Source organism: Cyprinus carpio, chromosome A1 (assembly GCF_018340385.1).
Source record: "Cyprinus carpio isolate SPL01 chromosome A1, ASM1834038v1, whole genome shotgun sequence".
NCBI classification, from domain to species: domain Eukaryota; kingdom Metazoa; phylum Chordata; class Actinopteri; order Cypriniformes; family Cyprinidae; genus Cyprinus; species Cyprinus carpio.
The window spans coordinates 32,918,389-32,935,075 of NC_056572.1; the positions used below are offsets into that span (position 1 = coordinate 32,918,389).

General features: G+C 35.6%; 1 protein-coding gene across 11 annotated transcripts in view; it reads left to right on the forward strand.

Moving 5' to 3' along the window:
- Window positions 1–15,991, forward strand: part of LOC109093063 (type II inositol 3,4-bisphosphate 4-phosphatase) — a 577,378-nt gene extending 561,387 nt beyond the window's left edge. For 9 of the 11 annotated variants that reach the window (XM_042762647.1, XM_042762578.1, XM_042762599.1 and 6 more), the window contains 7 exons: window positions 230–353; window positions 4,202–4,328; window positions 7,754–7,894; window positions 8,023–8,120; window positions 9,436–9,548; window positions 10,114–10,268; window positions 13,984–14,340. In XM_042762647.1, coding sequence (XP_042618581.1) covers window positions 230–353; window positions 4,202–4,328; window positions 7,754–7,894; window positions 8,023–8,120; window positions 9,436–9,548; window positions 10,114–10,268; window positions 13,984–14,161 — 936 coding nt within the window. In that variant the 3' untranslated portion in view covers window positions 14,162–14,340. Of the gene's footprint in view, window positions 1–229; window positions 354–4,201; window positions 4,329–7,753; window positions 7,895–8,022; window positions 8,121–9,435; window positions 9,549–10,113; window positions 10,269–13,983; window positions 14,343–14,996 lie in introns of those variants that run through there. The other 2 variants (XM_042762595.1, XM_042762586.1) reach the window with 2 other exon arrangements.
- Window positions 15,992–16,687: the final 696 nt, after the last annotated feature.

Sequence of the window (16,687 nt, forward strand, 5' to 3'; positions counted from 1 at the left end):
ACACTCCTCATTTCAGACACACATGATCTGGCCTTCAGTTTAGTGAACTGTGTGTTGGAAAAAAAGAGTTTTGTGTTCTTACTTTGATGGAAAACTAGACCACAGATTCCAAACTGTGTTTAAATCAAACACTCAGCATTGTTGGAAATTGTCAAGAAGTTGTTTGTTTATGCATCACATTTTATTGTGAAAAGGCAATGGTGAAGATATATATGTTGTGTATCCGCAGCTGGCTGCGCTGGCATGTGGATTTGTCATGCGATTATACGCAGGTTTGGAAGATAAGGGCTTTCTCAGACAGTTGCACGCCGTCGGGCTGGTGGCCCAGTTTGAGAGCCTGCTGAGTACTTACAGTGAGTATCCGCCATCAGATGTGCAATCACACCAAAGAAACCTACTTAATGCAACAAAAACAAATATTTTAAGATAAACATGCACATATGACCACACATTTCACATGAAATGCCAAGTTTCTACATTGCTTGGTAAATATGAGCCTAATGTTAATATAATAAACTGCACTGTAAAAAATTCTAGAATAAAAGTAATAAAAACATTTCGAATTTTTATAGTATTTTTATGTAATTAAAAATGTCACATTTAATTCCACATGTGACTTGCCACTTCTTTCTAATTTATTGTAAAATTTACTGCAAATGGATTCTACACCAAATTGTTTCAGTGTGTATATTACTTTTTGGAAGATTTTTTTGAAGTCCACTTTATTGTTGAAGTCCACGTGAACTTAAATTTGAAGTTTTTTGGCCTTTATATGAATATGTTTGCCTTAAAGTTATCGGTAAGCTGGTGTCGTCCACCAAAAAAAAAATACAAAATTGGCGTTTTTTTCTCGGTGCCGAGAATTGAGGAATGTTCATCTTTGGGTAAAAGCAGAGCTCATTACTGTCACTTTTTAGACAGCTAACCAATCACAGTGGAGGAGGGGCGGGACTAATTCCACCCCGACCAACCGCCACATCCTGTTTGTACAACTGCAACAGATGCCAAGAAGAAGCACAACAAGGAGGAGAGGAGGAGTGGCCAGAGGCTCTCAGAGGACCACAGCTGCAGAATAGCAACAGAAATAGAAGTGATAAAAACAGCTCTGACATCACCACATATTGTTTGGGAGGCATATTCATTTGGCAAGCACTACTGGAACAGTAAAAACAGGACTGGGTTCTCTTTAACAGGAGTAAAAGAGTATCCCATGTGTACAACGGCATATACTGCTGTATCTTTAATGTTGTTGGTGTATTTTTCTACCAGAGGTCCTGGGAGTCTTATTTAGATACATGCCATCATGGATTCTATCAAATAACAACTGATAAAAAATTAAAAACTGACAGACCATGCTAGAAATCCTATAATGGGCCAAGTCCCCTGACCTGAACCCTATAGAAGATGAATGGGGTGAACTGAAGAGGAGCAGCTGGGGATCTGAAGGGTCTGGAGTGATTCTGGATGAAGGAATGGTCTCTGATCTCTTTGTCAGATGTTCTCTAAACTCATCAGACACTGAAGACTCAGGCTGTTATCTTGGCAAAAGGATCATGATGCAAAAAGTATTGAATAAAAGGGTTCCATTAATTGTGCCCAACGTGTATTAGAGAAAAACATTTATTTCATAATGAGATTTCAAATTCTTTTTTTTCAGTGAAAGGTTAGATTTTTGTACATTTTTTGAATAAAAGATGGATAGGATTAACGATGCAGATTTATTTCCACAGCCTTTTTTGTTCATAGTTTACCAAGGGTGCCAACAACTTACAGTCTCTCACTTCCACTGGTTTTGATGACATCACCCTGCACTTTAGCTTCTCATCAGACTTCCTGTCCAATCGAATGCTCTCTAGAATCTGAAGCATCCCGCCTCCTACACTATAAATAGACGCTGAAGCTCCATCTGAAATTGGTCACTTGTTCACAGAATGACTATATAATGGATATGGAACTGTTCAAATAGTGTAAATCTGCTTTCCATTGGAGTGAAGTAATTCTGGTTTCATGTTGTCATGCGAACCACTGCAGCGACAAGCTGTGATTTAAACAAAATACTACTGGCTTTGTGAAAAAGGGATGGATCTGCTCGATATGTCCCGCCCTGTCTTCCTGTTTCAGTTGAAATTTGATCAGCACATTGAACGCTACACATTTTAAGGCACGTCAGTGGACCTTTAATAATAAATATATCCTATTTATTGCAATTTGGTGTCTTTCATCATAGGAATGTAATGTCACTTAAGGCTGTGTGTAATTGTTTTACTACTGTTTTGGCACTTGTAAAATGTGGTAAAATGACAATAATTCAGCCTTGAGTGTCTTATTGCTTAATTTTGCTTCTTTTTAGTTCTCTATGTATGATTGCTGTGTTCCTAAGGCTGTTTCCTGCAGCAACCAAACTGTGAAATAAACAGACTTCCAGCTGAACGCGTGCCTTAGATTGCAGATTACAATCAAGTGCTTGAACATGCATCTTAACGCAATAAAGATTTTGACCTTAGCTCACCGTTCTTGTAGTGTGAAGAGCTAGAGGCTGTTGGTTTAGTGTGATGAAGTGTGTCTGAATGACTCATGAATGACTGTGATTGTTTGCTGCACTCAGTTAAAGTTTATCTGTTGAAGCAATGCCAGTGGAGAGATTACAGTGTACCCATGTAACTCTAATGTTTAAAGACTTACGTTGGTTGTGATATTCCACATGCCACAAGATAGTGAAGTACAGCATGTTCCGGGATCAAAACTCCTAGTTAAAGAGGATTTTATTTGGTAGTTATGGGTGTTGAATGTTGAGTTAGATGGTGATATTGTAGCATCATAGTAGAATTGTTCTTTATCTTTCTATTCTATTTTCATTTAAATTTTACTTAAAGATTTAGTAATTGAGTTTAGTCATTTTTATTAGATTTTATATGCTTATGTAGTTTTTATTCATTTTTATTTCAGTTATAATTATTTTAGTTCAAGTTAAAATAACAATTTCTAAAAATATTTTACTTTTTTTTTTTTTTTTTTTTTTTTTTTTTTAGTTTTAGTTTCAGTTAACTATAATAACCTTGAAGTTAGAGACAGCATTCTTTTAAACCAGTTATTTTTATGTGAGATTAACTGGTTGAGCATGGTATTATCAAATGTTATAGACATGTGTTCAATTTCCCAGGGTCCACATATCACATAGAAATCTAAATATAATGCTTATCTTTACTTTAGGGACAAAATTTAGCTCTTTAAGTTAGTGAAACTTGACAAAACCTCCCTATGGCCATGTCCTCAATGGTAAAAGTGATTCACAAATAAAATGAATCCCTCTGTTCCGAATCGTTGAACTGTCAATGTAGCAATCTCCATTCGGTACTAAAAAGTATTGATACAGTATATAAGGGCATTGGACAAAATAATATGAACATATAAGATTATAAGACAACTTTTGAATTTCTCCAGTTGAATGTCATCTATCAGAACATCTCGTACAAGTTCATCTTGGTGTTCCATCGGTCCATGTTTTATGATCACGTGTCAAGATGACACAATTTTTTCCACATTTTAGCAATGGTGTCTGTGATTAAAGTTTTAGCAGTTTTTCATTGATGGATGCTTTGTGATCGGTTCTTGTGGGAACCGTCTTCACTGTGAACACTGAGGTTTGCCATCACTTTCCTGAAGTAGTTCTGCTTTGTTTGGACACAGTCACTGGTTCCAATCATTAACTTTCGGTTTTCACCCACTATTATTCTTCACTGATCATTGCCAAGCTATGTGTGTGTAGTCATTATTGTTGAAGACTGTTTTGAAATCCCAAACATGAGCTATTGAGTTTACCAATGCTCTTGCGAAACAGGCTCCTGGGATTTGTACTTTTTTGAGGTCATTCATTTCATCCACAACTTGTACTAAACTGCTGAGCACAGTTTATACTACACTGATATACTACAACCTAGAGAATATAGAAAACGTAAATATAAACTGAAGATAATGCAATGATCTTTTTCACAAATGATAATACAACTAAATTAATCCAACCTCTGTACAACTGTATACAGTTTATGTATTTATGCATTTATACATTTACATGCTTGTATTGCATGCCAAATTAAGTTTTAGAACTGAATTGCATCTTTATCTTTAATCAGAAGAGGTCTGTTGTATTTTCTCATGTAGATAGCTTGTATATGCTGTAGTAACACAGATTTTTGTCACATAGGTGAAGAAATAGGGATGTTGGAGGACATGGAGGTGGGAATCAGTGACCTGCACAGAGTGGCCTTCAGGATCACAGAGGCGGCGTCTGAGGAAGCAGCCAGCCTGCAGCCCACCGTCAGCGGTAGACGGTGAGAGAGACCACACACACACACACACACACACACACACACAAACCATAAGTAAACAAGATGTTTGCATGCATTTGCCAGTGTGCATTCATACAGGGTTCCAAACTGGAAAATCGTGAAGAATTGACGGTTAAACATCTGACTCGTAGTACTTTTCGTTCATCTCTCACATCACTTACTTACTGATAATTCTTTACTGTCCAATGTAATAAAGGCAAATAAATAAACAAAAATAAAAAAGCGATGAACATAAATCTTAGTCACTCAAATTTTAGTTATGTAAAAATTTTAATATTAAATTACATGTTTTACATTTTTATTATATATTATATTATTATTATGTTATATTATTTTTCGATTGTAATAAAATAATTTATATAGAGAATTTGATTGTTAAGCTATTGTAGAAATTATTATTATTTAATTTTTTTGGGAAATAAAATAATACTTTTATTCAGCAAGGATGCATTAACTTGATCAAAACTGACATTAAAGACATTTATAATGTTACAAAATGTCACAGTTTCCATGAAAAGAAGCAGAATGACTGTTTTCAAACTGATAATAATAAAAAATGTTTCTTGAGCGGCAAATCCTCATATTAAAATGATTTCTGAAGGATCATGTGACACTGAAAAATTTCTTTGCTGAAAAAAGAGCTCTAATTGCAGCAACATTTTAAATTATATTACAAACGAAAACACCTATTTTAAGTTGTAATAATATTTCATAATATTAACTGTATTTTTGCTCAAGTAAGTGGAGAATTGCTAAGCAGAAGAGACTTTTTTCAAAAACAATTTTAAAAATCTTACCGATCCCAAACTGTGTTTCAAATCACACCCTACACCCTCATTCACTATTCCCTGCATGAGTTTACTAATACAGTCCACCTGACAGAGAGAATAATTCAGACAATGATGAACAGCTGCTGTTAACGAGCAGAATCACTGATGGAAAGAGCAAGAAATGAAACTACAATTGACTTCAGCCACAGATTTAGATGAAATCAACTGAAATGAAACAGCAGAGGATGATTAAACAGCTCCACAAACACCATTAACAGCTTCACACATTACAGTTTGACTTTATTTATGTCAAAAAGTATTTGAGAATTAACAGAAGTTTAGATGTTTTATTGAAAATGTTTCGTTTGACCTCACCATTATTGCAATCAGGGTTTGCTTTAGTTGACTTTGACTTTACTTTTTCATCATATTTTTTTTGGCTGCTGTAACTGTTTATAAAGCACATGTGTTATAGTAAGAAAAGCCAAGAAAAAAGTGATAAAGTGGTTTTGGTTAACTGTTTGTGATGGCATAGTCATCATCTAATGACCTGATTCACTAATCTCATTCATTGGCTAATCATTGAGTTTCTTTTGTTTGATTAGTTTCAGATTAGTTACTATATGACAATATAAGATAACAAACTATTATGAAAGACTTAAAAAACATAGAACTCACCCATGACTCCCAGCATGCATTGTGGCATGAATGAATTGTCCTCTTATTTCTTTAATTCTTACTATGTGTTTTTATTTTTGCTTTTGTTTTTGTGTTGAGTTTTAGTAGCGGGTTTTGTAATGTTCGGAGTTGATCTGTTTATTTATTGTGTTGATTGTCACCATTGTTGAGATTCATACGCTGATTCTTGATCTGTGTGTTTTATAGCATGTCTGAGCTTTTTTGTTGAGAGTGATGTGTTTAACAATATTTCATAGCAGTCTGCTCATTTTGGTCTTATACATTGTAAGTATATTGTTTTTGGTAACAGAAAAGACACTGGATGAAATCAGGAAACTTGTGTTTAAAGAAGATTATGTCATTAGCAAAACACAATCAATAATGTGACATATTTTGCTTCTGCCCTTTTTGCCATAACAAATGTATTTAAAAACACACGGTTGCAGCAGCTAAACAAAAGTTAGGCAAGTTTCAAGAGCCCAACTAAAGTAAACACTGATCTCCATCATGGTGGTGCCCAAAAACAACAACATCATCTAAATCTCTGTTAATTCTCAATAAGCACTTCTGCAGACGTCTACCAGAAATACTGTCAGTCTGGTCAGTGATGTGTGAAGCAGGTGATGCTGATTTAGGAGTTGTTTAATCAGATATTGAGATATTTAATGTTGTCTTTTATTTCATTTGACATCATCTAAGGCTGTGACTGAAGCCAGTTGTAGTTCTTGGGTTTCTCTTTCATTCAGTGATTCTGCTTGTTAACAGCAGGTGTTCATCACTAATGCACAATCATCACTTAATTAATCACAGAATTATCTCATTAACTTCAGCACTGCTTCAGTGTTACTCTAACACTCTGTAGTGTGCACACATTATAAGTGTTCATCTAAAACTGATCTTCATCTAAAACTGATCTTGCTGTGGGGTTTAAAGGGTTAAAGATGTAAAACAGCATGAAATAATTTAACAGTAATAAACTGTAATTAATTTACAACAACAGTAGAAAAACAGTTATTTAGAAAAACGGTTATTTATTGGCAACTGTGTTGCCAGTAAATTACGGTAAAATAAATTGAAAGCAGTAATATACCGTAAAACATAACAGTTTTACAGATTTACTAAACCAAAGAAGTTATTTTCACTGAAATATTAGTGAAGGTCCATAGAAAAAGAGTTATGCAAAGTCATGAACTGATAAGAAGAGTAAATATTTAACTGAACTCTGTAAATGTGTTTTTGCACAAGAAAGATCTGTCAGTTTAAGTTTTGTAGGTCACCATTGTGCTGGAAAGTAGACCCTGTGCTTTAGTCAATGATGAGCCACAAGCACTGATGCGCTGCTGCTTTAAAGGCAATAACTGTGGAGTTGCTGATACAATGAGGATCTTTTTATTATTTTATCACATACATGTGTGCTATAGCTAACAGTGAACTACAGTGATTTCAGTTAAAGTCATGGTTTAGTCATTTGCTATCACACATTGAGTGTTTGCTGTTTTATACAATTATTTTTTTTTTTAATTCTCAGTGGACTCAAATTAAATAAGTTCACAGTGCTATCACCGTTTGAATATGAACAATAAAGAGCTGTGAATTAAAGGTAGAGGGCTTTAAATTAACAGTACATTACTGGCAACTATGCTGCCAGCAGATTACTGTTATTTAACAGCACATTTTTACAGTGTGCATTTCACATACAGAAATTAACTGTTATTTGCTTTGCAGTATTCTATTATCTATTTTACAGCAATTAAACATGATTTTTACAGGATTTTATTGGCAACTTGTTTGCCAGTAAAATCCTGTAAAGTGTACAGAAATTTTTTTACAGTGTATGTACAGTTGCTCTAAAATGAGTTGGGAAAAAAAGACTTGCAAGGAAGCTGTAGGAACATGTACATTGAGCAGCTGCATGCTGGTAGTGACAGAGTTTGGAAATGTGACCTGTTTTTGTCCCAGAGACCGTTACACTGTCGAGGTGCCTCTCCCACATCATGCCTTCCAAGCGCTCCCGGATGAGCTGCGCCAGGGCAAGCCGTTACACGTGCTCCCTGTGCTCTTCAACGTGGGCATAAACGAGCAACAGACCATCGCTGAGAGGTACAAGCACTGACTGATAGAAATGAAACGCAATCCCTACAAGCGTAAATGCTTAGTGAAGCACACAAACGGAAAGCATGTCTGAGCTGAAACGTGATCCTTGTGCTCTCTGTGTGTCTCCCTCTCAGATTTGGTGACATATCTTTACAGGAGAGAATAAACCAGAAGAACTTTGAGATTCTAGAAGGTTACTATAAATCCTTAACCAACACGGTGCCATCTGAATGTAAGTTCAACTTTCAAGAAACCAAGCTTTATATATTGCATTTAGTCATTCATCAGTTACTTTTATTCAAACGTTGGAAACAGTTTATTTGGAAACTAACTATAAACATGGTATTATGTACTGCAAAAATTGTTGATATTGATATTAAAATGTAAAAAAAAAAAAAAAAAAAAAAAACTTTTTTTTATGCAACATTCTTACTAATTTCTTAGTTTCTTAACATTCTTATAACGAATTTCTTATTTATTTATTTATTTATTTATTTTAATATAGAGGATGAATTGAGATTCACCCATCATTAAAAAGACAAAAACTGAGACTGTCATGTTTAAACTCAATTTAACTAACTGTAAAAATCCAATAAATTGATTTAAAGAAAGTCATTTTATTATAATGGGAAGTTTATCAAAAAGTAATCAAAAATGACAAATTTAACAAGATTTCTCACTGTATTTTTGATCAAATAAATGCCAACTTTGGGAACTTATAAAAACATAAAAAAAATTCTTAGAGTAGTTAGTAGTGTGTGTGTGTGTGTGTGTGTGTGTGTGTGTGTGTGTGTGTGTATGGGCTGATAAAGAGATTTAAAGTGCCCCTATTATGCCATTTTTACGGTTCCTAATATTGTTTTGAGAGTCTCCTACAACAGGATTACATGCATGCAAGGTCAAAAAACACTTTCGTTTTCTCAAAATACACATTTAATATCACCTCATTTTCCAGCGATTCTCAAACGATTTGTTTGAAGCGGTTCAAAGATTCAGTCTCTCTAAACCTAAACTCTAAAAACATGTTTCAGTGTTATGGTTTCATATTGAAGTCTACATTTATCACACGTTTAGTTGTTTCTGAAAACAAAACTATTAAGAATGAGGCCTTGAATTAATGAAATGAAACACTAAAAAAAAGTTCCTACAGTCGACCGATTTAGTTTTTTTAGACCAACTTCTGAAAGCAGGCATTCATGCCACACATCCACAGCCATGCGGCACTGCCGCAGTGTTTGTGCCGAGCGCAGCGTCTCATGTTTGAAGGATTTGAGTGCAGGAATTATTTGTTCTCTGATATGTCAATCACGTCTGTGGAGCATGACGGCTCCACTTGATAAATTCTCCCAGCAGACAAATGCCAAGCAGCATCGCAGCGTGTCACATCTTGTCTTCTTCCCATCTCTGTTTATCAGAAAAATAACATGTCCCCAGACTTTTCAATCTCATCTTTAGTGCTTGTCAATACAGGGACAAACAAGCCCACTTTAAACCTGTTGATGCATGACATCTAAAGTGCCTGCTCTTTTTGTCTCTTCTTTCTGAAGGCTTGCCTTGTTTTCAGACACAGACAGACATTAAGGAACTGCTCGACACCCTCGGCCAGAATGTAGTAACCAAGAAGAGAAAGAATGTGGAGATCCTGTGGCTTGCGGGGATGGTGAGACTGAGTTTAAGCTCATGGAGTAGTGGAGAAAATTACTGGCTTATAAAATAGTATTTTTGTCCTGTTGTTTGTTTGACCAATCTATACACAACCATAATAATAAGATTAAATATAAGTAAGTAAAATATAATAAAAATATTTTTCAATTGTTTAATTTAATATTTTCATTTATATTCAACAACATAAACAGCAATATTTACCTAGATATATTTGTTATATATATATTGCACTACATATACATTACTAAAGCACTAGTTTAAAATTTTAAAAAGTTTAACATTTTGTGAATGTTTTTGAGTTACGACTTTTCATTAGAACTGACTGAACAAACTGACTCACAGCAATGAATTTTTGCTGCTGAATTATAAATCAGTCTATTGACACAGTCTGTTGCCCATGTAAAAAAAACTCAATATCTTTGTTGTTGTTTTTGGCAGCGCATCTCTGTGAATTTCACTCTGTGAGAATAGGAACCAGCCTTCAGTTTATCATCACCATATTTTTTATCAGGGAAGCAAATTAAATACAAATTAAATAAATCTGTAACATATCTCCTCAGATCTGTCGACGGATTAATGGTATCCGCTTCACCAGCTGTAAAAGTGCCAAAGACAGGACGTCCATGTCAGTGACGCTGGAGCAGTGCTCTCTTCTGCGGGACGAGCACCAGCTCAATAAAGATTACTTTGTGCGAGCTCTGGACTGCATGCGAAGGTAAGCACCAGCCAGTTCTGTTTCCATCTGTTCTCCACATGTATGCATGCATTCAAGGAATAGTTCACCTGACAATGACAATTTAATAAAAATGTGCTCGCCCTCATCCAAGATGCTCACCAGTGGATGGGTGCCGTCAGAATGAGAGTCCAAACAGCTGATAAAAAACATCACAAGTAATCCACACCACTCCAGTCCATCAATTGGTGTCTTGTGAAAAGCTGCCTGTTTGTTAGAAACAACAAGTTGTTTTTTCCGGCTGAAATATGAGTCCCCTATCCATAATATTGCTTGCTCCAGTGAAAAACTCTTCTTGTCTGAATCAGGAGAGAAATATGCACTGATCAAACACCATTTACAAGCAGAAACAGTCCAAAACAGCTCTAAAAAAAATATGTGGGTGGATTTCGATGTGAGAGGACAACAGGAGATGGACTTTTTCACTGGAGGAAGCATTATTATGGATTATGGACTTACATTTTTGCCAGAAGCAAAGGTTTAATGATGGATTTGTTTCTTATAAACACGCAGCTTCTCGCTTCACAAGACATGAATTGATGGACTGGAGTGGTGTGGATTACTTGTGGATTATTGTGATGCTTTTATCAGCTCTTTGGACTCTCATTCTGACGGCACCCATTCACTGCAGAGGATCCATTGGTGAGCAAGTGATACATTTCTCCAAATCTGTTCCTGTGAAGAAACAATCTCATCTACATCTAGGATGGCCTGAGGGTGAGTACATTTTCAGCAAATTTTCATTTTGGGGTGAACTATACCTTTAACATTGCACTTGACGTTTATCATCTAATTCTGATAATAAAGTCTATACCAGTGCGTCTTTTTCTGATTGTGTTGTGCACAGAAAAATATGCAGCAAAAGTCGTCATGATGCATTAAAATACTTGTATATATGTATGTATGTCTGTTCTGAAATAGAGCCCTCGTCTCTAGCAGTATGTGATGATGCCGTTTAGTTACAATCCAAGCAAGTGTAAATTATTGGTTAAGATTGACTGATGCAAGAAGCCAAACTATGCGAAAAATGTGGAATGTTGCTTCCTGTTCACGACCCATCACTGAAGAGTTCGACATCCGTGTTGATATCCAGTGATTCTCACATGTAGCCTGTGTTGAGATTGTAGCGGCAGGAAGCTTTTGCCACAAAAGGGCATTTAGAAGCTGTACACACAGATGACAAGGCTTTATAAGAAGTGTTGTTGAGCTGCTGGGAACTTCCACTTTCAGCTGCACATATTTACTGCCCACACTGCTGATCCTGTAAGAAAAAAAAAAATGAAATGAGTGAAATGTTTTTTTCATGTTCATGTACAGTAGGAAATGTCAATACTGCACACACAATGTAGCAATTATGTCCTGAATGTTCCCAACAAAGGCTCTGTTTCAAAACGTTACATTTTTTTCCATTGAAATAAGATCCTTTCGTTTGGCCAGGTTTTAAGGCAGCAACCCCAGGATACATTACAACATGCTCAGTAGAAAGAAAGAAAAAATCAGTGAAATGTTCTTTTTATAACTGTTCATTCATTCACAGAACAATTTTGTTTAGAAAATATTCTAAAAAGAAAAAAAAAGAATGTTCCTCCATCTGCTGCTTCACTATGTGCCAAAATAAGATTAATTTGTTAAAGTGGCTTGACGTATCTGCTAAGACTCAAAACCACATCATGATAAATTTACTCAAGTGGTGGTGAAGTACCTTAGCTGAGATCTGTTTATTTAAGAGAAGTCGTAACAGTGACAGATGCCGATTGACCAGGGTGCCAATGCTTTTTATTTATTTATTTTTTTTTTTCAATTAATTATTTATTTATTTATCCCAGTATAAAATCTAAATACAAGCCATGCTTTCTGTACTGCATTTTAGCAGCTGTGCTTTAATGGGATGTACCGGGAAAAAACAGGGCATGAAAACACGTATCGTGCTGTGTAGTCAAGCGAATTTAAAAATTTTTGTTGCTTATAAACTTGACACACGAAAACTTGTGATTTATATATCATCCAAGTAGCCTACATAAATAAACTCATTATACTTAAGTATACATGACTGAATGCTTTGTTTGTTTTGGTGTTGCCACCCCTCACAGTCCTCATGCCACGCTAACAATCATTTTCTAGATCCACCCCTAGTGCAGGATGATCTCTGGTGTTTCCTCCACTGCTGTTTCCAATGTAAACAAATGTACTTATTAATAAAGCATTGTTCTCAAGGTTTCAAGGAAAAGTAACTAGTGTAGTTCAAATCAGCTCAGCTGTACAGTAACACTTGAAACTGCAATATGAACAGAACTTACAAAACACATTGCATGGAACGATATTTTTATAGAAGATTTTCTCATTGCTGTTGTTTTCAGCAAAGAGGAACTATGAGTTCTTGTCATTTTTGAACATTTAAAATCTTGTTATGAGGCATAAATTTTGTTTTCAGAGACTATATGCACAATGATTTGAACGTTTTCTTCCCAAAAACCCACAAAGATGTAAGATCCTGCTAAAGATGCTCATGGCACGTGTGTGCCTGAGTTTAAAGCACCTGCACTGATGGGCGATTCTTTTATTAGTTGTGCTGGGTGTTGATGCCCTGAAGGCTTCGAGTTTGTTTTGCAGTGGCAGATAAGAATGCTGTTGAATTGTCATCGCAGAACCGGTCTGCAGAAATTGCCAAAATAGAAAGTTGAGCTGACACATGTGCTGATAAATGTGGATGCATGTCAACCTGTTTGACATTCACTCAACAGTAGGGATTTACTGTGACATTTTGTGATTCTGGGACAAAAACCAAACTGATCCGTTTTCAAAAGAATATCAGTGTTTGTTGCTCTTGGAGTCCTGAAGCGAGTCGCCTCGACTGACCTTTGTGTGCATTTTGAGATACAATACCCGATGTTTTATTCATTTAATTCACTATATCAGCTTTAATGTTTTATAGAAATCATAATTTTTGCTTTTACATCGCATGATGGCATTTAATATGAACACACAGCTTTGATTGACAGGTGTTTTCAATACAACATTTGCACAAAATAAAATGCTGTCAGCCTAAATGTAATTGGATTCTACGGAGTGTTTAATGTTGGAAAAGGTGCCGCTTTTTTAAATGTCTATCGATAGTGAGCATTTAAGTGAACGTTTCCTTGATAACTCGAATCAGTTTCGCAGTTAAACAAGTCAGCAGCGATGCAACTGATGCTCATAACTTGAGTGAAAGTGAGACTGGTTTGTTTGAGAATCAAACCACGCTTGTTGCACTGTATGTTGGTTTTTGTGCACAGCTCAACAGAAGGACATCCGTATAATTTTTGCATTGCCAAATCTGCCTTTCTCAGCACATGCAATTGGGATTTGATTACTTCCTGTTACAACAGATTCACTATTGTAGTTTGCTATTCTGTCAGCATCAGTGGAAAAACACAGACATTCAACGACCATTTATGGGCTTGAATCCTTTGCTTCTGATGTTTTTACCCTCCAATCCTTCTGCAAACAAATTTCCAGCACCATTTATTATTATTTTCAAATCTGTGTGCCTTCTGTTAGGGTTTTGTTGAATGTGTTTGTGTGAGTCTCGCAGGCCAGACTAAACAATTAACCTTTTCTTGAATTTGTTTGCGTGTGTGAACTGACCTATTAACCTAACGTCTTGTTGAATGTGTTTGTGTGTTTGCTTCTTTCTCTCTCTCTCGTTTCCGCTCAGCGGTCGCTTGGCCCAGGGAGAGGTTGCCCAGTGGGATGACCCTGAAGTGGGCTCCGTAGCTATTAACAAGCCGGCGTCCCGCCACTTCTATCCAATCGCCCTTCTGCTTGTCAGCTCCCACCTGCTGGTGGTGTGGCTCATTTTAAGTCTTGTTTTTTTGCTTGCGAAATACCAATAAACTGCTGATTATGCCATAACCGAGCTGCGTCTAACTTCTTACTTGCTTTCTCGAGTGGTTCTTTCTGTCTTCACGAATCACACTTTGATTTCTGATTTTCATTTGGTAGTGACTAGGTTTGCAGGTATTTATGGAAGCCGGTTTTTGCCAAGGATTTAAAAATGAAAAAATAACTTTTATCTCACCACTCGGACATTTTTCTGAATACTGAGTTTATATTTTGCAGTTTTCATTTTTCTTTCTGAATTCTGAGTTTTTATCTCGTAATTCAGACATTTTTCTCTGAATTCCCCTGAATCCTAAGAAAATGTCAGAAATGTGAGATACAAAGTCACATTTATTTATTTTCATTTTATTTTATTTTTTCATCCCATGTGAGAAAAGTGCTTCCTTAGGTATTTGTTATACCACTACTATCAAAATAAATCATTTCATGTTGAGCACTTGGGAATATTTAATGGTTCAAACCCTCATGTCTGACACCCTTGTTATTTTCTCTGTGAAACATAATGTGACATGCGGGTTTGGAATGGTATTTTGATCTTAAATGGAAAGTATTTTAGTAGCTGCACGTGTTTTATTGTCAGAAGGAAGTCAAGATGTGTTTATTTGTTTTTGACACGCTCTAAATGCAGCATGAATGTCACAGTTATCTGTTGCAGTATGCTTTCATAATTGAAGTGCCGTTTATTCAGTACAATCAAATTGTTTCCTCATGCTTTGCAGGTTGAATCTCTGGCCTTTTCATTGTTGTTTTGGCTCTTTAATGATTTCATCCTCATCATTATTATCATTATCATTCCTTTCCTTTCTTTTTTTCATTTTCCTTCATCAGAGAAGGCTGCCGGATTGAGAATGTGCAAAAGAATATAAAGTGCAGAAAATACGCTTTCAACATGCTCCAGCTGATAGCCTTTCCCAAATATTACCGGCCACCTGAAGGGACGTACGGCAAGGTGGACTCCTGAAAACTCCTGAACATACTGTATATACAGTGGGGTTTAAAAGGTTTAAAAGAAATCTGGGATTCAAAATTAATTTAGAAATTTAATTTAGAAAATGGGGGGGAGGGGCTTTAAAAAATATATTAATAATATATTTTATTTTGAAATAATGTTTAATGACAGCAGCACTTGAACAAAACCTGATATACCAAATAATTATTTTAATACAGAACTCTTCAAATTTCCACTCACCATTTTATGGTAATTATAAAATCTCAGACTTTTGGACCCTGCTGTACATATTCACACACACACAGGAACAGAAAAGTTTACTGTATAATATATTAAAACAAAAGGCCTACTGTAAAGGACATATTCTTTAATTGTTATTTAATTGTTTCAAGAAAAGAATGCAGTGCATTATTTAAAAATAATTTGAAAATACTAAATGTAAACATTATTTACATGTAAATAACATAGAAAATATACATTATTTACATGTGTACAAATGTTTTTTTTGTTTTTTTTTTAAAAGTGAAAAGCGAGCGATTTTTAGGAATTGTCTGAATATGTAGCTTTGAATGCCAAGTGAACTCTTTGCAGATGTCATATCAGTTGACATTCATCACATGTCTGTCTATATGTGTCTCATGACCAGAGATTGTTCTTTTGTTGTTATTGGTTTGTTTTTGTACTGAGGTATTTCTGCAAGCGTGTACTGTATGTTTTATATTTGTGTTGGTATATAAAGCCATTTCACTTTAAGTTTTTTAAAGATGATTCTTAAGATGATTGCTTTTGCACTCTGTGAAAATTATGTTTACATAATATGCTCTCTACCCACCTTTTTCCTGACATAAAACTGGGCGCCAACGTTTGTAAATTATATGGGTCTAGCTTCCGTTATCATTTGCATCCAGCTGTTTTTAGCTGTACAAAACAGTTCGTTTTGCTGCTTGATACTGACAATTGATGTGTCCTATCATATTATTTTAATCTGTTATCTTAAGAACACACTGGTTTGTACTGAAAACAGTTTTACTGTTTACTGCACGTTGTTATTCTCCTCGTTATTTACCCGTAGCGGCAAATGAACGGAAGTCTCACCCATAGGCTTACTTCCGCGTTGAGGATAAAGGTGGATCTGCTGCCAACTTGGAGCTGACGCTCTCTTTGTGCTAAAAAGCCTCTTATCAAATGTCACTTTTGACAGCGTTTATTTGTGAATTTGTGCTGTTTTTAAATGCTTATCAAAGTACAATACTGACTGGTCTTTGAAGCCAAGCAAAATGCTTAAAATGAAATATGTTGTTCCTAAAACATTCGTGTGTTTATCTGATTAGCTGAATAGTGGGACCCTAAACCCTAGTCTGCACTTTCATGACATAATGCCGCTTTGACTGTCGGGTAGAAGTCTGCAGCGGAGCTCACACCAGTGCGGATCGAGGGCACATAACGGCCACAAAGGGATTGCTAAAATGACAAATGGGACACGCTATGTTCTCGTGAACTGAACGGACATAGCACACATGAAGTGTTCCATTTGGGACAGGGCCTATTTTATATATATATATATATATAT